Consider the following 25194-nt stretch of genomic DNA (forward strand, 5'->3'; position numbering starts at 1 on the left):
TTACACATGCAGATACACACACTACATAGCATACACTTACACATGCAGATACACACACTACATAGCATACACTTACACATGCAGATACACACACTACATAGCATACACTTACACATGCAGATACACACACACACACACACACACTAAATATCATACACTTATACAGGCAGATACACACACACACACACACACACACACACACACACTGCATAGTATACACACAGAGACACACACTACATAGTATACACTTACGCATACAGATACACACAAATACACAGACCCACACTACATAGCATACACTTATAAATGCAGATATACACACACACACACTTATAGATACAGATACACACACTGCATCATATATAAGTATCTCTAATTCATTGTATGGGGTCCTGGGGTTGGCAAGCACATTAGCTGGCAGTCACAGGCTGCCACTGTTTGTTACCATGGTGTTAGCACTGCTCATAGTATAAAACTGAAGGCATGCTAGTATTATCACCAGGGGTTAGACGTCATCACTACCAGAGGTTAGAGGTCACCATTACCTGAGGTCAGAGGGTATACAGCCTTCTTACTCCTACTTAACCCACACACCATTCCTTTTCCACAGAGAATCTAACAGGTATCTAAGCCTCTGAGTATGGGCCCAATAGAATTTAAAAAATGTAATGCATAGGGCAATGCGGGACAGATGGCTAGTAACCCGGGACAAACCCTTAAAATCGGGACTGTCCCAAGAAAATCGGGACAGTTGGGGGGTATGCATCTGGCAACCTTACTGACATATCTTCAATAATCTCACTAGACCTGAGAGCTTTAGACATTCTGCCCCAAAGTGTTGAATTTTGCACAATAAAAAAATAAACTTGTTTCAATTATGATGTATCGATACATTTGCTCATAGACGTAAATAGGGACTTTTTACATGCTCTAATGCATGGGGTCACAGACTCAACTTGTCCAGTGTCTCCCAGGCAATTTTTCTTCTCCCATGGGGGCTGCTTGCAAAATGTCAAACTTCAAAAACAAAATTTAACTAAATTCAGTACTTGTTAGTTCTTGCTGACAGTCTACTGTCAGGTGCTTGGCAGTGCTTGCTCTGAGTTAGATGAGCCAAGTCTGCCTTAAGTGAATTAGCAGTTGAGGCCCTAACAACAGCCTTGAGATTGGCATCCGCTAAAAAAATAATCACTTGTCTAACTCTCTTGACATTTTCTCTGCTCAGCATCAACTTTTCTTTTAGATTTAAAAATATTTCATGGTCAGAGAAGGCTGTCCCCTTCCAAATGTAATTTGCTGTTTTTCACCTCCTCTCTTGACAGCACTTTGTGAAATGCAAGCTAAGGAGATAATTCAAAAGAAAAATATATATGTAACTGTATATTAACTTTATTTAATTAAAAGAAAAGTTTGCCCAAACTCCTGCTTACTTTTTTCACAGCGGGGGCTAAATCCCTGGTGGTCCAATGAGGGGTTATTTCTGGTTCAGCAATATATTGAATAAAAAGGAAACTTAAGGTAGCACGGGCTCTGACCAGGCCTAAATGCCGTAGCCGACCAGGACATTTTCTGGCCGTGGGCCGGTACTTAAAGACTCCTGCTCTAATGGAATAATGAAACTGTACTTTTGACCTCCATGTTATTTTATGTGTGGTCCCAATTTCACATTTTTGCCTATTAAAGTCTAAAATAGGTTTGATTAAAAAGAATAGACTGTTTCCACACTTGATATTCTGAGTGACATTTCATTTCACTCCCATTTTGTATTTGTTAGGTGCCACTATGCTGCGGGTGTTCAGGTACAAAAAGCACAAATTAGGGTTTACACATTTCGCACGCCACCATCAAAAGGCTGTCTTAGCCATCCGAAGAGAGGACATCAATGCCTGGGAAAGACGAGCACCACTTGCGCCAAAGCATGTCAAAGAACTTACACGTCTCGGGTACAAAGTTTTGGTTCAGCCCTCAAACAGAAGAGCCATCCATGAAAAGGTAAATTTATTTAAATCATAGTTACCTACGCGGTTACAGTCTGAAAATGACAACATGTAGATGTATTTTTTTAAAGTTTCATTAGCTAGGAATCATTTACATTACAACTTCAGAGTAGGTGGTGATGCATTTTTTAACATTTCACCGGCAATCTTGATTGCACATCCCTTTTTAAAATATTGCCATTGCCACAATGCTTTTAATGTCAGGACATATGACTTAATGCAAATCTAGACCTTAAGACAGTTCTATTTCAAAAAGAATCCAAGTAGTTTGTATCTCTTTTTTTTTTATTACTGAGCACTGGTTATAGCATAATGATGATGGTTGAAGGGACACTAAACCCAATTTTCTTCTTTCATGATTCAGATAGAGCATGCAATTTTATGCAACTTTCTAATTTACTCCTATAATCAATTTTTCTTTATTCTCTTGCTATCTTTATTTAAAAAGCAGGAATGTAAAGCTTAAGAGCCAGCCTATTTTTGGTAGAGAACCTGGGTTATGCTTGCTTATTGGTTTGCTTAATGTAGCCACCAATAAGCAAGCACTATCCGAGGTGCTGAACCTAAAATGGGCTGGCTCCTCAGCTTTAAATTCCTGCTTTTTAAATAAAGATAGCAAGAGGATGAAGATAAATTGATAATAGGAGTAAATTAGAAAGTTGCTTAAAATTGCATGCTCTATCTGGATCATTAAAGAAAAAAAATGGGTTTAGTGTCCCTTTTAATTAAGGTAAAACACTATCACATTTCCATTACCTACATAATGAGTGACATTGCTATATTCCAAATATTTACAAATGAATTGATATTGGGAATATACACTGTAGGAATGATGCCTTCCATGTTAATTTGTGGCTGTTAAAACACTATCTAACAAGGCTTTCTTCCTACCAATATATTTCAATGTATTAGCAATGAATCACTGACTTGATTCTCTTTATCATAGTCTCAAATGTACAGAACAGTTTTACAGAAACAACATCATTTACTGCTCTTTTACTCACCTGTTTTTCTATAGTTGTTATGCTCTTTAACAAAACAAAAAGCCTGTAGATATTGCACCTGAGTTTGGTTATGTCATATCACTTTATATTCTATTGTGGAGCTATGTGATACTCTTTACAATTATTAGGTATGTTTTGCAAGGTCATTTTATTCATTGCACCATAAACATCAAGGCAAAAGACATAACTGCTTTTATATTATTTTCTGCTCTCATTTTGCTGTCTACCTGCTTGACACGTTATAATATTAGTGTTCTGCCTTAAATGAATAAAATATATTTTTTTTTCCCTAAATATCTCAGATATGTGCTAGAGTGTACTTTAGTACGCTTATGTAATATAGGTGCTACACATAACTTTTGCTCTCAAACATGCAAGCAGCCTGGAACGCTAATATCACTCTCCATACAATCAATGCCTCTCATTTTCTTTCTCACATTCAATAAGTAATATTTTTTTTGTGCAAGGGTTGGTATTGTGCGCAATGCAGTTGTCATGTCGGATAGTGCTGATGCGTAATTTCCCTCTAGTATCTAGTAAAAGCGTATTGGTGTTTCATCGGCATACGCACATATGCTGTGAGGGCCTGCTCAGAGATTCAGCAATGGCTTGTATGACTCAAATTAGGTCTTCACAGACATAATACTGGTGAACAGGTGTTGGTTTAAATCTTTTAACTTGTAGTCAAAGAAGAATCCATGCTATAGATTAGCAATTAAACTGTGCTTAAAGTGAATGTAAATTTAGATGATAAAGTGCTTGGTTTTAAAAATCTGATTAAAAACAGGGGCACTTTAATTCATCAAAATTTACATTTCACTTGGTTGGCAATTGTGAAAATACTTAACTTTTAATCTTGACAGCTGCTCCAGCGATTCCCCGGTCGTCACAAGCATCTTCATATTTCAGAAATGACGGATCGGTCATCCTCCAATCACGGCTCCCCCCCCCCCCCCCGGGGTAATCAGTGTCTGATTCAACGCCGTGATTGGAGGAAGCCGGATTCCTCATATTAGACCCAGGAAAAGGCTTTGCGACGGGCGGGGGAAGCGATCCAGCGGCTGTCAAGATTAAAAGGTAAGTATTTTCACAACACGAGTGAAATGTAAATTTTGATGAAATAAAGTGCCCCTGTTTTTATTCCAATTTTTAAAAACCGGACACTTTATCTAAATTTACATTCACTTTAATATGTTATGGATTTATAAAAAAATAATTCTTACATTTTGGTTACCATTTCCTTAAATTTCCTTTTAACTTAATTATGTCATTTATTAATATTTTTTATTATAAGATTATCACCAATTTGTGCACACACTTGTAAAGGGGTTCACCACCCCAGCAACAACGAATAGTAAAAACGTTATCATACATACAACATCCTTACAAGCAGAACAAAGGCATGTACATTTTCCCTCTTTTCTGTTGACCAAAACATTACAACACAATAAATGGACAGGAAACCCCAAAATGTTCTTTCATGATTCAGATAGAACATACAATTTTAATCACCTTTCCAATTTATTTCTATTCTCGTGCTATGTTTTGCGAAGGAGCATCATTGCACTACTGGCAGCTTGCTGAACACATCTAGCCAATCACAAGAGACAAAATGTGTGCACTCACCAGCTACCTCCCACTAGTGTAGGATATGTAGGTATTCTTTCTCAACAAGGGATACCAAGAGAATAAAGCATATTTAAAAATAGAAGAGAATTTAAAAGTGTCTTAAAACTACATGTTCTCCCTGAACCATGTAAGTCTAATTTTGACTTTCCTATCCCTTTAAGTATAAATTTTTTTTTTTTTTTTTTAAGGAATATAGTAAAGCTGGTGGAATTATTCAGGAAGATATTTCGGCAGCATCTCTAATTGTGGGTGTAAAGAGACCCCCAGAAGAAAAGTTAATACCAAAGAAAACCTATGCATTCTTTTCACACACAATAAAGGCTCAAGAGGCAAATATGTCACTATTGGATGAAATTCTAAAATTAGTAAGTATAAAAATTCCTAAAATGTAAATATTATTATATGCTGTGATAACATTTCTTAAAGGTACAGGAAAAATGCCACATTGCATCAATTCCATATATTACAAAAGGTTAAATGAAAACCTGCAGGACGCTGCAGTTTCATATAAGAGATACACTAATGAATAATGAAGATTATTTTTGGTCAAATTAGTAATTATTTTTCTTTTCACTGATCCTCATAGTGGTATTGTAGCTCACACATTTGTAGTAGGAGAAAGAGAGCCATTGAGATCAGATGTTCAGTCCTAAAGTATATGAGGATAGGAAATGTTTGTGACATCCTTCATTTTAATCTATAATTTATTAATTACAATTATGCTGATTATTAAATTCCAGTAATGAGTTTCTTTCTTTTTTTTTTGTTGTACAGGAAATTCGATTGATTGATTATGAAAAAATGACAGACCATAAAGGAATGAGGGTAGTGGCGTTTGGGCAGTGGGCGGGTGTAGCAGGTAATGGCAGTCTCTCTTCCTCTCTCTTTTTCTCTTTCTCTTTCTTTCTCTTTTTCTTTCTCTTTTTCTTTCTCTTTTTCTCTTTCTCTTTCTTTCTCTTTCTTTCTCTCTCTTTCTCTCTCTTTCTCTCTCTTTCTCTTTCTCTCTCTTTCTCTCTCTTTCTCTCTCTTTCTCTCTCTTTCTCTCTCTTTCTCTCTCTTTCTCTTTCTCTCTCTTTCTCTCTCTTTCTCTCTCTTTCTCTCTCTTTCTCTCTCTTTCTTTCTCTCTCTTTCTCTCTCTTTCTCTCTCTTTCTCTCTCTTTCTCTCTCTTTCTCTCTCTTTCTTTCTCTCTTTCTCTCTTTCTCTCTTTCTCTCTCTTTCTCTCTCTTTCTCTCTCTTTCTCTCTCTTTCTCTCTCTTTCTCTCTCTTTCTCTCTCTTTCTCTCTCTTTCTTTCTCTCTCTTTCTCTCTTTCTCTCTTTCTCTCTCTCTTTCTCTCTTTCTCTCTCTCTCTCTCTTTCTCTTTCTCTCTCTTTCTCTTTCTCTCTCTTTCTCTCTCTCTCTCTTTCTCTCTCTCTCTTTTTTTCTCTCTCTTTCTCTTTTTTTCTCTCTCTTTCTCTCCTTTCCATTTATTTTAACTTTAATTGTGAGACTTTTTTTTTATTGAGTGTTAAAACTACATGGAAATTGGATTCAAGCACAAAGCCATAATCTATGCAAAACAATTGAATTATTTAATTTCCTTTACTTTACTGTGATTTAATATAAAGATTTAACCATTTTTTTTATTTTTAAATATCTTTGTACTTAGGTATGATCAACATGCTACATGGTTTAGGCTTACGGTTTCTTGCTCTGGGGCATCATACACCCTTTATGGTGAGTATTGAAATTTTATAGGCATATTTTCATATGACTTCATTATCAATTCCCTATTTAATGTTGAAAATGTCAAATTTCTTGGAATTTAAGTGTAGATATATTAACTTTTTACCTGGAAATTAAAGAGGGTTATCTTTTCAGTTATTACACCAAATAGCAAGTAGCCTCTTAGATTTCTACTATTTAGCATCCTCAGAACTCTAACGGTATCGGCCCGCATACCAGGCCTAAAATGCTGTAAAAAAATAAAAATAAAAATGCAATACATAGAAAAATGAACCGAACTGAACTTTTATATTGCCATTTCCATTCAGATGGAAATTTTGACTTGACTGCCCTTTTGAGGATTAGTGGTTCAGAGGGACACATTTACAGATACTATCTTCTTTTCAACAAAGAATACCAAGAGAACAAGCCAGATTTGATAGGAGTACATTGAAAGGTTATTTATAATAGCATTTTCTGTGTTGTGAAAAGTTAATTTTGACTTTACTGTCTCGTTAATAGATTAGAACATATTTACATATTTAAAGTCTTTGTAGAACAACAGATGCCAAATGAAAAAGTGTAAAAAACTGACAGGAATAAGAAGTTCCTCTTACTGTTTAATATGTTTGTTTTCAGCACATTGGGATGGCTCACAACTACAGGAACAGCAGCCAGGCAGTGCAAGCTGTAAGAGATGCAGGGTATGAAATCTCTCTTGGCTTGATGCCCAAATCTATTGGACCACTTACTTTTGTTTTCACCGGCACTGGTAATGTTTCTAAGGTAGGACAACATATGTAATGGATGTTTTCTATACAATAGAAACAAATTAGATAATGAATAAAACACATTATGTCTTAACGAATGACTTGAAAACTTAAAGGGATACTAAACCCAATTTTTTTTCTTTCATGATTCAGATAGAGCATGTAATTTTAAGCAACTTTCTAATTTACTCCTATTATCAATTTTTCTTTGTTCTTTTGTTATCGTTATTTGAAAAAAAACAAGGAATGTAAGCTTATGAGCTGGCCCATTTTTGGTCCAGAACTCTGGGTAGCGTTGCTGATTGGTTACAAGCACTACCCAGGTGCTGAACCATAGAGGGGCCGGCTCCTAAGCTTTACATTCTTGCGCCTAGATTTAGAGTTTGGCGTTAGCCGTCAAAACCAGCGTTAGGGGCTCCTAACGCTGGTTTTGGGCTACCGCTGGTATTTAGAGTCTTGTAGGTAAGGGTCTAACGCTCACTTTCAGCCGCAACTTTTCCATACCGCAGATCCCCCTACGCCAATTGCGTATCCTATCTTTTCAATGGGATCTTTCTAACACCGGTATTTAGAGTCTTGGCTGAAGTGAGCGTTAGAAATCTACCGACAAGACTCCAGCCGCAGGGAAAAGCCAGGAGTTAAGAGCTTTATGGGCTAACGCCGGTTTATAAAGCTCTTAACTATTGTGCTCTAAAGTACACTAACACCCATAAACTACCTATGTACCCCTAAACCGAGGTCCCCCCACATCGCCGCCACTCTAATAAAAAATTTTAACCCCTAATCTGCCGACCGCACACCGCCGCCACCTACGTTATCCCTATGTACCCCTAATCTGCTGCCCCTAACACTGCCGACCCCTATATTATATTTATTAACCCCTAATCTGCCGCCCCCCAATGTCGCAGCCGCCACCTACCTACACTTATTAACCCCTAATCTGCCGACCGGACCTCACCGCTACTATAATAAAGTTATTAACCCCTAATCCGCCTCACTCCCGCCTCAATAACCCTATAATAAATATTATTAACCCCTAATCTGCCCTCCCTAACATCACCGACACCTAACTTCAGGTATTAACCCCTAATCTGCCGACCGGACCTCACCGCTACTCTATTAAATTTATTAACCCCTAAAGCTAAGTCTAACCCTAACACTAACACTCCCCTAAGTTAAATATAATTTTTATCTAACGAAATAAATCTTATTAAATAAATTATTCCTATTTAAAGCTAAATACTTACCTGTAAAATAAACCCTAATATAGCTACAATATAAATAATAATTATATTGTAGCTATTTTAGGATTAATATTTATTTTACAGGCAACTTTGTATTTATTTTAACTAGGTACAATAGCTATTAAATAGTTAATAACTATTTAATAGCTACCTAGTTAAAATAATTACAAAATTACCTGTAAAATAAATCCTAACCTAAGTTACAATTAAACCTAACACTACACTATCAATAAATTAATTAGATAAAATACCTACAATTATCTACAATTAAACCTAACACTACACTGTCAATAAATTAATTACATAAAATACCTACAAATAAATACAAATAAATAAACTAACTAAAGTACAAAAAATAAAAAAAGAGCTAAGTTACAAAAATAAAAAAATAAGTTACAAACATTAGAAAAAGATTACAACAATTTTAAGCTAATTACACCTACTCTAAGCCCCCTAATAAAATAACAAAGCCCCCCAAAATAAAAAAAATGCCCTACCCTATTCTAAAATACAAATTGAAAAGCTCTTTTACCTTATCAGCCCTTAAAAGGGCCTTTTGCGGGGCATGCCCCAAAGAATTCAGCTCTTTTGCCTGTAAAAAAAAACATACAATACCCCCCCAACATTACAACCCACTACCCACATACCCCTAATCTAACCCAAACCCCCCTTAAATAAACCTAACACTAAGCCCCTGAAGATCTCCCTACCTTATCTTCACCACGCCGGGTATCACCAATCCGTCCAGAGGAGCCTCCGAAGTCTTCATCCAAGCCCAAGCGGGGGCTGAAGAAGTCCATCATCGGGCTGAAGTCTTGATCCAAGCGGGCGCTGAAGAGGTCCATCATCGGGCTGAAGTCTTCTATCGAGCGGCATCTTCAATCTTCATCCATCCGGAGCGGAGCCATCTTCTTCCAGCCGACGCGGATCCATCCTCTTCTACCGACGCCTACTTGCCGAATGACGGTTCCTTTAAATGACGTCATCCAAGATGGCGTCCCTCGAATTCCGATTGGCTGATAGGATCAGCCAATCGGATTGAACTTGAATCTGATTGGCTGATTCCATCAGCCAATCAGAATTTTCCTACCTTAATTCCGCCAATCGGAATTCGAGGGACGCCATCTTGGATGACGTCATTTAAAGGAACCATCATTCGGCGAGTAGGTGTCGGTAGAAGAGGATGGATCCGCGTCGGCTGGAAGAAGATGGCTCCGCTCCGGATGGATGAAGATTGAAGATGCCGCTTGATAGAAGACTTCAGCCCGATGATGGACCTCTTCAGCGCCCACTTTGATCAAGACTTCAGCCTGATGATGGACTTCTTCAGCCCCTGCTTGGGCTTGGATGAAGACTTCGGAGGCTCCTCTGGTCGGATCGGTGATACCCGGCGTGGTGAAGATAAGGTAGGGAGATCTTCAGGGGCTTAGTGCTAGGTTTATTTAAGGGGGGTTTGGGTTAGATTAGGGGTATGTGGGTGGTGGGTTGTAATGTTGGGGGGGTATTGTATGTTTTTTTTTTTACAGGCAAAAGAGCTGAATTCTTTGGGGCATGCCCCGCAAAAGGCCCTTTTAAGGGCTGGTAAGGTAAAAGAGCTTTTCTATTTGTATTTTAGAATAGGGTAGGGCATTTTTTTGCTTTAGGGGTTAATATATTTAATAGAGTAGCGGTGAGGTCCAGTCAGCAGATTAGGGGTTAATACTATTTATTATAGGGTTAGTGAGGCGGATTAGGGGTTAATAACTTTATTATAGTAGCGGTGAGGTCCGGTCGGCAGATTAGGGGTTAATAAGTGTAGGTAGGTGGCGGCGACGTTGGGGGTGGCAGATTAGGGGGTAATAAATATAATATAGAGGTCGGCGGTGTTAGGGGCAGCAGATTAGGGGTACATAGGGATAACGTAGGTGGCGGCGGTGTACGGAGCGGCAGATTAGGGGTTAAAAAAAATATGCAGGGGTCAGCGATAGTGGGGGCGGCAGATTAGGGGTTAATAAGTGGAAGGTTAGGGGTGTTTAGACTCGGGGTACATGTTAGGGTGTTAGGTGCAGACTTAGGAAGTGTTTCCCCTTAGGAAACAATGGGGCTGCGTTAAGAGCTGAACGCTGCTTTTTTGCAGGTGTTAGATTTTTTTTCAGCTCAAACAGCCCCATTGTTTCCTATGGGGGAATCGTGCACGAGCACGTTTTTGAAGCTGGCCGCGTCCGTAAGCACCGCTGGTATTGAGAGTTGCAGTGGCGGTAAATTATGCTATACGCTCCCTTTTTGGAGCCTAACGCAGCCCTTCTGTGAACTCTAAATACCAGCGTTGTTTAAAAGGTGCGGGGGAAAAAAAGCATGCGTAGCTAACGCACCCCTTTTGCCGCAGAACTCTAAATCTAGCCGTTGGTTTTTAAAATAAAGATACCAACAGAACAAAGAAAAATTGATAATAGGAGTAAATTAGAAAGTTGCTTAAAATTGCATGCTCTATCTGAATCATGAAAGAAAAAAAATTGGTTCAGTATCCCTTAAAACCATGTTTTGTTGAATTGATCATACATTACAATAATTACATCAGTAATCGGTTGTAATTTTTTATATAAACTCACTGGTAACTCATGGCACAAATGGACTGCAATTTCATAATCATTTAAAGAGGTTTACACTTCCTGGTTCAGTTATACGTACAGCAAAGCTATAGAAAAGATAGTGTCATAATAACAACTATGCAGGCGCCAACAATCAGACCCTCTATAGAACAAAGGCATAAACACAGGCAACCTTAATGTTTTGTCTTTTTTTTTTTTTTTTTAACTCTGATAGTAAAGAAAATGTTATATTCAAGTCAAATATTTTTTTTTCTCACAAGTACAGTTATAACAGCACTCAAATCTTTGTATCCAGACGGGACCTACAGGTTTAAAAACGTTCTATCTAATGCCTGCGTATGCGTAATGAACGTATTATTATCTTTAACCCTTTCACTACTGGGAATTTCAGACAAAACCTTGCCCAAAGTACTAAAGAATTTTTAGCGTTTTTTGCTATCATTCCATTTAAACTGAATTAGAGCCTTTTTTTAGATTTACTCTCTCTGTTCAAAGAAAATCACAAAGACAAGGGCGCCTCCTCGTGTGATATAGTTTGGACAAATGAAAAAAAGGTGAATGCAGATTTTATACTCACAAGTAAAGCAGCACTCTGTTGTGCTTATAGAGGCAGGCTGGGAGTTCACAGTGTCCCAGTTCAATGACCAAGGCAGTGCAACAAACCACTCCAGGGTAGATTTCAATCAAGCTCAGGCTCTCAACAAAGAGTTAAAATACCATAGTTTAATGGTGCAGTAAAATACAATATAAAATGTCACAAATGTGACCATAACAATGGATAAACAAGCAACTAGTTTCTCAGATCTCTGTTACGCTTGCATAGTGTAACAGATATTTCTTTTTTTAGATTTACCTATGAAAACTATGTATATTTCCTTCTTAATATGAGGAGAGTCCACGGCTTCATTCCTTACTTGTGGGAATACAGAACCTGGCCACCAGGAGGAGGCAAAGACACCCTAGCCAAAGGCTTAAATACATCCCCCACTTCCCTCATATCCCAGTCATTCTTTGCCTTTTGTCACAGGAGGTTGGCAGAGAAGTGTCAGAATATACTGAGTAGTTCCTTTTGAAGGGTATCTACCCTTTGAAATGGGACTGAAGTTTTAATTAGTCTTGTCAGCCTCTCAGTGAGAGCATTGACGAAAGTTAGGGTCTGAAGATGCAGGGAGAGTCTTTCTGCGAAACTATCCAGACTTGTATTAACAGCTCTTAAACAATCAGTGTTGATGAGTTTCACTGCCTGCTTCCATCACTCAAGTCCATGTCAGGAGCAATGTTACAAGACTGTCACACTTGAGAGGCACTGTTTCTGTTCCACAGCAAAGATTCCGGTAAGATCGTTTCATTTTTTACACATATGGTAATGCTAGAAGACAGGGTCACAGTGTGGTTCCTTTTATCTGTATGGAATCAAGGGTTAATATCTCCTAAGGGGGGATTATTGAACAGTGGGGATTAATCTTATACATTTTTATTTGATTTATACTGCGTTATGTGTGAGATGTTTTCGGAGGCTCATAGACTGAGGTTGGAATATACAGGTTACTTTCACTTTAGAGCTGCGCAGCTTTACAAGCTTGGCACGCTTTTCCTTAGCGGAGGCGGTCCTAGATTGCACTCCATTTTACTGGGTGTGGTCGTAGTTTCACTTCCTACTCTCTGTGCTGATTATCGGAGAGAAGCGGTTTACTCTGTGTGCCTGGGTGATAGGAGGTGGGGAGTTCCCCAGCCATTGGGGGTATAAAGGTGCCGTTTTTATATTTCTTTCATGTAATTAGCAAGAGTCCATGAGCTAGTGACGTATGGGATATACATTCCTACCAGGAGGGCAAAGTTTCCCAAACCTTAAAATGCCTATAAATACACCCCTCACCACACCCACAATTCAGTTTTACAAACTTTGCCTCCTATGGAGGTGGTGAAGTAAGTTTGTGCTAGATTCTACGTTGATATGCGCTCCGCAGCAAGTTGGGGCCCGGTTTTCCTCTCAGCGTGCAGTGAATGTCAGAGGGATGTGAGGAGAGTATTGCCTATTTGAATTCAATGATCTCCTTCTACGGGGTCTATTTCATAGGTTCTCTGTTATCGGTCGTGGAGATTCATCTCTTACCTCCCTTTTCAGATCGACGATATACTCTTATTTATATACCATTACCTCTGCTGATTTTCGTTTCAGTACTGGTTTGGCTTTCTACAAACATGTAGATGAGTGTCCTGGGGTAAGTAAGTCTTATTTTCTGTGACACTCTAAGCTATGGTTGGGCACTTTTTTATAAAGTTCTAAATATATGTATTCAAACATTTATTTGCCTTGACTCAGGATGTTCAACATTCCTTTTTTTCAGACAGTCAGTTTCATATTTGGGATAATGCATTTGAATCAATCATTTTTTCTTACCTTAAAAAATTTGACTTTTTCCCTGTGGGCTGTTAGGCTCGCGGGGGCTGAAAATGCTTCATTTTATTGCGTCATTCTTGGCGCGGACTTTTTTGGCGCAAAAAATCTTTTCTGTTTCCGGCGTCATACGTGTCGCCGGAAGTTGCGTCATTTTTTTGACGTTCTTTTGCGCCAAAAATGTCGGCGTTCCGGATGTGGCGTCATTTTTGGCGCCAAAAGCATTTAGGCGCCAAATAATGTGGGCGTCTTATTTGGCGCTAAAAAAATATGGGCGTCGCTTTTGTCTCCACATTATTTAAGTCTCATTATTTTTTGCTTCTGGTTGCTAGAAGCTTGTTCACTGGCATTTTTTTCCCATTCCTGAAACTGTCATTTAACCCCTTAGTGACCAGAGCACTTTTCCATTTTCTGTCCGTTTGGGACCAAGGCTATTTTTACATTTTTGCAGTGTTTGTGTTTAGCTGTAATTTTCTTCTTACTCATTTACTGTACCCACACATATTATATACCGTTTTTCTCGCCATTAAATGGACTTTCTAAAGATACCATTATTTTCATCATATCTTATAATTTACTATAAAAAAAATTATAAAATATGAGGAAAAAATGGAAAAAAACACACTTTTTCTAACTTTGACCCCCAAAATCTGTTACATATCTAAAACCACCAAAAAACACCCATGCTAAATAGTTTCTAAATTTTGTCCTGAGTTTAGAAATACCCAATGTTTACATGTTCTTTGCTTTTTTTGCAAGTTATAGGGCCATAAATACAAGTAGCACTTTGCTATTTCCAAACCATTTTTTTCCAAAATTAGCGCTAGTTACATTAGAACACTGATATCTTTCAGGAATCCCTGAATATCCCTTGACATGTATATATTTTTTTTTAGTAGACATCCCAAAGTATTGATCTAGGCCAATTTTGGTATATTTCATACCACCATTTCACCGCCAAATGCGATCAAATACAAAAAATTGTTCACTTTTTCACGAATTTTTTCACAAACTTTAGGTTTCTCACTGAAATCATTTACAAACAGCTTGTGCAATTATGGCATAAATGGTTGTAAATTCTTCTCTGGGATCCCCTTTGTTCAGAAATAGCACACATATATGGCTTTGGCGTTGCTTTTTGGTAATTAGAAGGCCGCTAAATGCCACTGCGCACCACAAGTGTATCATGCCCAGCAGTTAAGGGGTTAATTAGGGAGCTTTTAGGGAGCTTGTAGGGTTAATTTTAGCTTTAGTGTAGTGTAGTAGACAACCCCAAGTATTGATCTAGGCACATTTTGGTATATTTCATGCCACCATTTCACCGCCAAATGCGATCAAATTAAAAAAAACGTAAAATTTTTCACAATTTTAGGTTTCTCACTGAAATCATTTACAAACAGCTTGTGCAATTATGGCACAAATGGTTGTAAATGCTTGTCTGGGATCCCCTTTGTTCAGAAATAGCAGACATATATGACTTTGGCGTTGCTTTCTGGTAATTAGAAGGCCACTAAATCCTGTTGCGCCTCACACGTGTATTATGGCTAGCAGTGAAAGGGTTAATTAGGGAGTTTGTAGTGAGCTTGCAGGGTTAATTTTAGCTTTAGTGTAGAGATCAGCCTCCCATCTGACACATCCCACCCCCTGATCCCTCCCAAACAGCTCCCTTCCCTCCCCCACACCACAATTGTCCCCGCCATCTTAAGTACTGGCAGAAAGTCTGCCAGTACTAAAATAAAAGAGTTTTTAAAAAAAAAATGAATTTTTTTTTTAGCATATTTACATATGCTACTGTGTAGGATCCCCCCCTTAGCCCCCAACCTCCCTGATCCCCCCCAAAACCGCTCTCTAACCCTCCCCTCTGCCTTATTGGGGGCCATCTTGGGTACTGGCAGCTGTCTGCCAGTACCCAGTTTACAATAAAAAGTGCTTTTTTTTGTTTTTTTTTGTTTTTTTCTGTAGTGTAGCTTCCCCCAACCCCCCCACCCCCCACAAACAAACCCCCACCACCTTGCTCATTGTATATATTTTATTTTGAATATATTTTTTATTTCCCCATTTTCTGCAGTGTAGCGGTTCCCACCCGCTCCCTCCCCGTGCACGCGCCCCCCCCCACCCTCCCGTGCACGCGCGCGCGCGCCCGTGCGCGCCCCCAGCCACCCCCGCCCACGATCCCGCCCCCCTTCAGATCCACATGGCCATCGAGGGCCGCCACCCGCCTCCCGGTCCGGCTCCCACCCACCAACGCCGGTAGCCACCGATCTCCGGTGCAGAGAGGGCCACAGAGTGGCTCTCTCTGCACCGGATGGCTTACAAACGTTATTGCAGGATGCCTCCATATCGAGGCATCACTGCAATAACCGGAAAGCAGCTGGAAGCGAGCAGGATCGCTTCCAGCTGCTTTCCACACTGAGGACGTGCAGGGTACGTTCTCAGGCATTAACTGCCTTTTTTCTGAGGACGTACCCTGCACGTCCTCAGTCGTTAAGGGGTTAAGGAATTTGATCAATTTTGCTTTATATGTTGTTTTTTCTATTACATATTGCAAGATGTTCCACGTTGCAACTGAGTCAGAAGATACTTCAGGAAAATCACTGCCCGGTGCTGGAGCTACCAAGCTAAGTGTATCTGCTATAAATTTTTGGTATCTGTTTCTCCAGCTGTTGTTTGTATTGCATGTCATGACAAACTTATTAATGCAGATAACATTTCCTTTAGTACTGTTACATTACCTGTTGCTGTTCCGTCAACATCTAATTTTCAGAGTGTTCCTGATAAACATAAAAGATTTTATTTTTTTTTAAATCCATTAAGAAGGCTATGTCTGTTATTTCTCCTTCTAGTTTACATAAAAGTCTTTTAAAACTTCTCTTTTTTCAGATGAATTTTTAAATGAACATCATCATTCTGATACTGATAATGGTTCTTCTGGTTCAGAGGTTTCTGTCTCAGAGGTTGATGCTGATAAATCTTTGTATTTGTTCAAGATGGAATTTATTCGTTCTTTATTTAAAGAAGTATTAATTGCATTAGAAATAGAGGATTCTGGGGGCGTGTCTAACTGGCAGCAGTGATGGCTGCTTTTTTTCATGGCTGAGCAACAGAGTAAATAAATCTGCTATTTATTACTCAGAAGATTGGTGATCTTGGGCACTTCTCGACATTAGAGGGAGATCCAGGACTTACTGAGTTGATCACACTACTTTTAAGACAGATATTTCAGCCCGGAACACCTTAATTGATGAAGTGCGTAGCAGAGGTCCTTTAGTGACCTAGGCCTTCATTTCGCCCTCCCCATATTCCTATGTATCTAGGATTAACAGCTATATACGCTGTATAACTTTCACTTAGCCACCATGGAGAAGCAAATTCTACTTGCGCTGGAAGAGCTACTGACAACACATCTCATTCGCATGGAGGAGGAGATACTCAACACAATCCAGCATGCCTATGGGACAAAATCTGATACGGAGTACGTTGCTGAGGCCCTACCGATACCAATGGATCAGGAGTCACATTTACCCTACGTGCTTGCAGTACCTGAGCACCGGACGGACGGAGCGCATATATCTGAAGACGAGACCCCTGTGGTGGGCCTACTGCGGTCCGGATGCACTTTGGAGGCTCCTGCTCCAGGTGGGAAAAAGAGATCTATCGTGGATATTCATCTAGATTCCCTACCTGATCTATTAAACTGTCAAGCGACTGACTTGGAGAGGAGATCTCGCTGCGACGCTGGACACCTTTGCAGCGAGTGGGGAGGCAGATACAAGTCACGCAGCGCTTTTCAGCAGCACCATGCTGCATTACAAGAACTGATCGCTCCTGTACCCGCTGTTACGGCTAGCAGGCCCTGGATTCCACGTTTAATTTTGCCAACACCTCCACGTCCAGACAAGCTGCAGCTACATGTTGAGATGCATCAGAGGGTGATAAGTATGTCAATTTGGTCCGTGTATAGCTGCCACCCACCCCAGAAGGACAATTATATGACACTAGCTGAGCCTCATAGGAGATCTGGAGTGGGTTAGGATGTTCACATGCAGCAAGTTCATGTTATGTAACTGTCATCGTTCCCTAAGACTTGTTGCACTTTGATCTCATTATGAGACTCTGACATTAGTTCATTAGTACTAGTAAATACCTTCTGATTTGATGAGGGGTCCTGTGTTTCTCTCTGTATTTATCGTGTTTTAGGATTTATTTTTTGTTAATGCCATGTGTTAGCTTGTTTTCTGTTTGTGAAGTGCATATTTCCATGTTCAGTCTGTCCTACAGATATTTTGAGATCCACTGAAAATGCAGGTCGTCATATAGTATTCACTGCTGCAGCTTAACATATAATAGAGTTAGCATATATATGATATACAGCTGCAGGGCTTCTCCACTAGAGGGGAGTGGAGGAGTACTTTTTAATATATATGTATATAGATGAAAGGGTCCACCTATGGCCTCACCTACATTAAAGAGGGTTTAAGATCCCAGTATTGTCCCTCCATGTATACATAAAGTAGCCTTAGCTAAGAATTTCATATACACTCCATGTTAATTAGAAGTTCATTCCTATAATTAAAGGCCCAAAAGGGGCCATTTCAGAATTTAATAGTCCTCTCTTAGTCAGCATAAGTGTTTTTGGGCCCAAGAGTGGCCTTCAGCCCTATAAGAGGATTCTATAATATGCTTAACGCACAAAAAATAAATTAAAGAGATTCCTAACATATATATATGTGCTAATATACATGCCGAATATGGTTCTTTCATTTACAGTTGATATGAATGTGTTGATATTTTACTTAGTATGTCTATCTGGCAGATTGAATCTTAGCTATTATACCGGCAATGGTCTGTAACTACTTTCTTGTGTTCGCTGAGTTATTGTGTCTATCAGTATCATATGAATAGATTATCCACAGTAAGCCTAACTGTACTTTTTACCTGATGATTTGTTAATTTGTCATTTAATATTTAGATTTGTATCCAGTATAGACTTTAGTGTCTGTTTGTTTGACCTGATGTCATTGTGAACTGTAACATTTTTTTTGTTTCCTTTTTATCCTTTGGATGTATTCTTTACAAACCTCAATAAAATAAAAATTGTTTTAAAGAAAAAGGAAGAGAGAACAGCAGTGGATCCACGCATGGGTTTACACGGGTTGGCATAAAAATTAACACAGAGTGGCATGGGAATTGGCAATTTAAAATTTAGACAGTTAGATAAATTCTGCAACAATGGATACCAATAAAAACAAATGTGACAATCCTGGGTGGCGTGTCTGAGTGCGATGTAGCTATATATAATATCGGTGAAGAAATAAACAGATCAATATAAAAACAGTCCAAAAATAAGTCCAAAATTTCAAAAAAGACCAAAATGTCCACAAATGTTGTGTGATAGTAAGTAGTGTCGATCCTGTGAAGTAGTGTAGTGAAGAAAAACAAAAACAAAAAAGAGTGATATCCAAAAAATGTGGATTAATTGTTGTAAATATGTCCAATGCTGATGATGGCTGCCCCTAGTGATGGCGATACCAACAGGGTGCTGGGCCAAATTATAAATACTGTGAGGGAAAACCTGTGGAAAAAAGATACAACAAATGTGAAGAACAATCAAAAATGAATCCTCCAACTGAAACAAGGCTTACCAGTGCAGGTCTACGCGTTTCGGCCCTCTCTAGGCCTTTATCAATTATCAATAAGTTTTGGGTTGCTGGTTTTTATGCCATTCTGTGTTAGTTTGTGCGTGGATCCACTGCTGTTTTTTATTATTTTTGTTTTACTCTCATTGTAACCATTGGGTATTAAATATTACTTTTTTTAAATATAAAAAAAAAAAAAAAAAAAAAAAAAGAAATAGAGGATTCTGGTCCTCTTGATACTAAATCTAAACGTTTAAATAAGGTTTTTAAATCTCCTGTAGTTATTCCAGAAGTGTTTAATCTCCCTGATGCTATTTCTGAAGTAATTTCCAGGGAATGGAATAATTTGGGTAATTCTTTTACTCCTTCTAAACGTTTAAGCAATTATATCCTGTGCCATCTGACAGATTAGAGTTTTTTGGGACAAAATCCCTAAGGTTATGGGGCTGTCTCTACTCCTGCTAAATGTACTACTATTCCTACGGCAGATAGTACTTCATTTAAGGATCCTTTAGATACGAAAATTGTATCCTTTCTAAGAAAAGCTTACTTATGTTCAGGTAATCTTCTTAGACCTGCTATATTTTTAGCGGATGTTGCTGCAGCTTCAACTTTTTGGTTAGAAGCTTTAGCGCAACAAGTAACAGATCATAATTTTATAGCATTATTATTATTCTATAACATGCTAATAATTTTATTGGTGATACCATCTTTTGATATCATTAGAGTTGATGTCAGGTATATGTCTCTAGCTATTTTAGCTAGAAAAGCTTTATGGATTAAACTTGGAATGCTGATATGTCTTCTAAGTCAACTTTGCTTTCCCTTTCTTTCCAGGGTAATAAATTATTATCTCAACTGTTTCTGGAAGGAAGGGAACTTTTTCTTCTGTTATGTGTGATCAGTCCACGGGTCATCATTACTTCTGGGATATTATCTGCTCCCCTACAGGAAGTGCAAGAGGATTCACCCAGCAGAGTTGCTATATAGCTCCTCCCCTCTACGTCACCTCCAGTCATTCTCTTGCACCCAAAGACTAGATAGGAGGTGTGAGAGGACTATGGTGATTATACTTAGTTTTTATAACTTCAATCAAAAGTTTGTTATTTTACAATAGCACCGGAGCGTGTTATTACTTCTCTGGCAGAGTTTGAAGAAGAATCTACCAGAGTTTTTTCTTATGATTTTAACCGGAGTAGTTAAGATCATATTGCTGTTTCTCGGCCATCTGAGGGAGGTAAAAGCTTCAGATCAGGGGACAGCGGGCAGTTGAATCTGCATTGAGGTATGTAGCAGTTTTTATTTTCTGAATGGAATTGATGAGAAAATCCTGCCATACCGTTATAATGACATGTATGTATACTCTACACTTCAGTATTCTGGGGATGGTATTTCACCGGAATTACTCAGTAAAAGTACATTAAACCTTTTAATAGGTATTTAATTCATGTTAAACGTTTTTGCTGGAATGTAGAATCGTTTGCATTTCTGAGGTACTGAGTGAATAAATATTTGGGCATTATTTTTCCACTTGGCAGTTTGCTTGTTTTGATTATGACAGTTTCGTTTCTCTCTCACTGCTGTGTGTGAGGGGGAGGGGCCGTTTTTGGCGCTCTTTGCTACGCATCAAAAATTTCCAGTCAGTTACTCTTGTATTTTCTGCATGATCCGGTTCATCTCTAACAGAACTCAGGGGTCTTCAAACTTCTTTGAAGGGAGGTAGATTCTCTCAGCAGAGCTGTGAGACTTATGTAGTGACTGTGTTTTAAAACGTTGCTCTGTGAATTTTATGTTTAAAATTTAATTAGTGTTACTTTACTAATGGGAACAAACCTTTGCTAACAAGTTGTGTTGTTTTTAAAGAGTGATGCTATAACTGTTTTTCAGTTCATTATTTCAACTGTCATTTAATCGTTTAGTGCTTCTTTGAGGCACAGTACGTTTTTGTTAAATAAGATTGTAACCAAGTTGCATGTTTATTGCTAGTGTGTTAAACATGTCTGATTCAGAGGAAGATACCTGTGTCATTTGTTCCAATGCCAAGGTGGAGCCCAATAGAAATTTATGTACTAACTGTATTGATGCTACTTTAAATAAACGCCAATCTGTACAAATTGAACAAATTTCACCAAACAGCGAGGGGAGAGTTATGCCGTCTAACTCGCCTCACGTGTCAGTACCTGCGTCTCCCGCCCGGGAGGTGCGTGATATTATGGCGCCTAGTACATCTGGGCAGCCATTACAGATAACATTACAAGATATGGCTACTGTTATGACTGAAGTTTTGGCTAAGTTACCAGAACTAAGAGGCAAGCGTGATCACTCTGGGGTGAGAACAGAGTGCGCTGATAATTCTAGGGCCATGTCTGATACTGCGTCACAGCTTGCAGAGCATGAGGACGGAGAGCTTCATTCTGTAGGTGACGGTTCTGATCCAAGCAGATTGGATTCAGATATTTCAAATTTTAAATTTAAATTGGAAAACCTCCGTGTATTACTAGGGGAGGTCTTAGCGGCTCTTAACGATTGTAACACTGTTGCAATACCAGAGAAAATGTGTAGGTTGGATAAATACTTTGCGGTACCCGGCGAGTACTGACGTTTTTCCTATACCTAAGAGATTAACTGAAATTGTTACTAAGGAGTGGGATAGACCCGGTGTGCCGTTCTCACCCCCTCCGATATTTAGAAAGATGTTTCCAATAGACGCTACCACACGGGACTTATGGCAAACGGTCCCTAAGGTGGAGGGAGCAGTTTCTACTTTAGCTAAGCGCACCACTATCCCGGTGGAGGATAGCTGTGCTTTTTCAGATCCTATGGATAAAAAATTAGAGGGTTACCTTAAGAAAATGTTTGTTCAACAAGGTTTTATATTGCAACCCCTTGCATGCATCGCGCCGATTACGGCTGCGGCAGCATTTTGGATTGAGTCTCTGGAAGAGAACCTTAGTTCCGCTACGCTGGACGACATTACGGACAGGCTTAGAGTCCTTAAACTAGCTAATTCATTCATTTCGGAGGCCGTAGTACATTTAACCAAACTTACGGCTAAGAATTCAGGATTCGCCATTCAGGCACGTAGGGCGCTGTGGCTAAAATCCTGGTCGGCTGATGTAACTTCTAAGTCCAAATTACTTAATATACCTTTCAAGGGGCAAACTTTATTTGGGCCCGGTTTGAAAGAAATTATCGCTGACATTACAGGAGGTAAGGGCCACGCTCTACCGCAAGACAAAGCCAAAGCTAAGGCTAGACAGTCTAATTTTCGTCCCTTTCGGAATTTCAAAGCAGGTGCAGCATCAACCTCCACTGCACCAAAACAGAAAGGAGCTGTTGCTCGTTACAGACAAGGCTGGAAACCTAACCAGTCCTGGAATAAGGGCAAGCAGGCCAGAAAACCTGCTGCTGCCCCTAAGACAGCATGAACCGAGGGCCCCCGATCCGGGACCGGATCTAGTGGGGGCAGACTCCTCTCTCTTCGCCCAGGCTTGGGCAAGAGATGTCCAGGATCCCTGGGCGCTAGAGATCATATCTCAGGGATACCTTCTAGACTTCAAATTATCTCCCCCAAGAGGGAGATTTCATCTGTCAAGGTTGTCAACAAACCAAATAAAGAAAGACGCGTTTCTACGCTGTGTACAAGATCTATTATTAATGGGAGTGATCCATCCGGTTCCGCGGTCGGAACAAGGACAAGGGTTTTACTCAAACCTGTTTGTGGTTCCCAAAAAAGAGGGAACTTTCAGGCCAATCTTGGATTTAAAGATCCTAAACAAATTCCTAAGAGTTCCATCGTTCAAAATGGAAACTATTCGGACAATCTTACCCATGATCCAAAAGGGTCAGTACATGACCACAGTGGATTTAAAGGATGCTTACCTTCACATACCGATTCACAAAGATCATTACCGGTATCTAAGGTTTGCCTTCTTAGACAGGCATTACCAGTTTGTAGCCCTTCCATTCGGATTGGCTACGGCTCCAAGAATCTTCACAAAGGTTCTGGGTGCCCTTCTAGCGGTTCTGAGACCGCGAGGAATTTCGGTAGCTCCGTACCTAGACGACATTCTGATACAAGCTTCAAGCTTTCAAACTGCCAAGTCTCATACAGAGTTAGTTCTGGCATTTCTAAGGTCGCATGGATGGAAAGTGAACGAAAAGAAGAGTTCTCTCTTGCCTCTCACAAGAGTTCCATTCTTGGGGACTCTTATAGATTCTGTAGAAATGAAGATTTATCTGACAGAAGACAGATTAACAAAGCTTCTAAATGCATGCCGTGTCCTTCATTCCATTCAACTCCCGTCAGTAGCTCAATGCATGGAGGTGATCGGCTTAATGGTAGCAGCAATGGACATAGTACCCTTTGCACGCCTACATCTCAGACCGCTGCAATTGTGCATGCTGAGTCAGTGGAATGGGGATTACTCAGATTTGTCCCCCACTCTGAATCTGGATCAAGAGACCAGAAACTCTCTTCTATGGTGGCTTTCTCGGCCACATCTGTCCAGGGGGATGCCGTTCAGCAGGCCGGACTGGACAATTGTAACAACAGACGCCAGCCTTCTAGGTTGGGGCGCTGTCTGGAATTCTCTGAAGGCTCAGGGACAATGGAGTCAGGAGGAAAGTCTCCTGCCAATAAACATTCTGGAATTGAGAGCAGTTCTCAATGCCCTTCTAGCTTGGCCCCAGTTAAAGACTCGGGGGTTCATCAGGTTTCAGTCGGACAACATCACGACTGTAGCTTACATCAACCATCAGGGAGGGACAAGAAGCTCCCTAGCAATGATAGAAGTATCAAAGATAATTCGCTGGGCAGAGTCTCACTCTTGCCACCTGTCAGCAATCCACATCCCGGGAGTGGAGAACTGGGAGGCGGATTTCTTGAGTCGCCAGACTCTTCATCCGGGGGAGTGGGAACTTCATCCGGAGGTCTTTGCCCAAATACTTCGACGTTGGGGCAAACCAGAGATAGATCTCATGGCGTCTCGCCAGAACGCCAAACTTCCTCGCTACGGATCCAGATCCAGGGATCCGGGAGCGGTTCTGATAGATGCTTTGACAGCACCTTGGAACTTCAGGATGGCTTATGTGTTTCCACCCTTCCCGCTGCTTCCTCGATTGATTGCCAAAATCAAACAGGAGAGAGCATCAGTGATTCTAATAGCGCCTGCATGGCCGCGCAGGACTTGGTATGCAGATCTAGTGGACATGTCATCCTGTCCGCCTTGGTCTCTACCTCTAAGACAGGACCTTCTGATTCAGGGTCCATTCAAACATCAAAGTCTAACTTCTCTGAAGCTGACTGCTTGGAAATTGAACGCTTGATTTTATCAAAACGTGGTTTTTCTGAGTCGGTTATTGATACCCTGATACAGGCTAGGAAGCCTGTTACCAGAAAGATTTACCATAAAATATGGCGTAAATACCTATACTGGTGTGAATCCAAAGATTACTCCTGGAGTAAGGTTAGGATTCCTAGGATATTGTCTTTTCTACAAGAAGGTTTAGAAAAGGGTTTATCGGCTAGCTCATTAAAGGGACAGATCTCAGCTCTGTCCATCTTGTTACACAGGCGTCTGTCAGAAAATTCAGACATCCAGGCCTTTTGTCAGGCTTTAGCTAGGATCAAGCCTGTGTTTAAAACTGTTGCTCCGCCATGGAGTTTAAACTTAGTTCTTAACGTTTTACAGGGTGTTCCGTTTGAACCCCTTCATTCCATTGATATAAAATTGTTATCTTGGAAAGTTCTATTTTTAATGGCTATTTCCTCGGCTCGAAGAGTCTCTGAGTTATCAGCCCTACATTGTGATTCTCCTTATCTGATCTTTCACTCAGACAAGGTAGTTCTGCGTACTAAACCTGGGTTCTTACCTAAGGTTGTCTCTAACAGGAATATCAATCAAGAGATTGTTGTTCCATCCTTGTGTCCAAATCCTTCTTCAAAGAAGGAACGTCTTCTACACAATCTGGATGTAGTTCGTGCCCTCAAGTTCTACTTGCAGGCAACTAAAGATTTTCGCCAAACTTCTTCCCTGTTTGTCGTTTATTCTGGACAGAGGAGAGGTCAAAAAGCTTCTGCTACCTCTCTCTCTTTTTGGCTTCGTAGCATAATACGTTTAGCCTATGAGACTGCTGGACAGCAGCCTCCTGAAAGAATTACAGCTCATTCCACTAGAGCTGTGGCTTCCACTTGGGCCTTTAAGAATGAGGCCTCTGTTGAAC

At 39.8% G+C, this 25194-nt stretch overlaps 1 protein-coding gene across 2 annotated transcripts in view; it reads left to right on the forward strand.

Annotated features, from left to right (window-relative positions):
• Positions 1 to 25194, forward strand: part of AASS (aminoadipate-semialdehyde synthase) — a 188894-nt gene that overhangs the window by 35690 nt on the left and 128010 nt on the right. For both annotated transcript variants that reach the window (XM_053716671.1, XM_053716672.1), the window contains exons 2-6: positions 1775 to 1992; positions 4819 to 4995; positions 5405 to 5489; positions 6278 to 6345; positions 6973 to 7119. In XM_053716671.1, the coding sequence (XP_053572646.1) occupies positions 1783 to 1992; positions 4819 to 4995; positions 5405 to 5489; positions 6278 to 6345; positions 6973 to 7119 (687 nt within the window). In that variant the 5' untranslated portion in view covers positions 1775 to 1782. The remainder of the gene's footprint in view (positions 1 to 1774; positions 1993 to 4818; positions 4996 to 5404; positions 5490 to 6277; positions 6346 to 6972; positions 7120 to 25194) is intronic.

This window comes from Bombina bombina, chromosome 6 (assembly GCF_027579735.1).
Source record: "Bombina bombina isolate aBomBom1 chromosome 6, aBomBom1.pri, whole genome shotgun sequence".
NCBI lineage: Eukaryota > Metazoa > Chordata > Amphibia > Anura > Bombinatoridae > Bombina > Bombina bombina.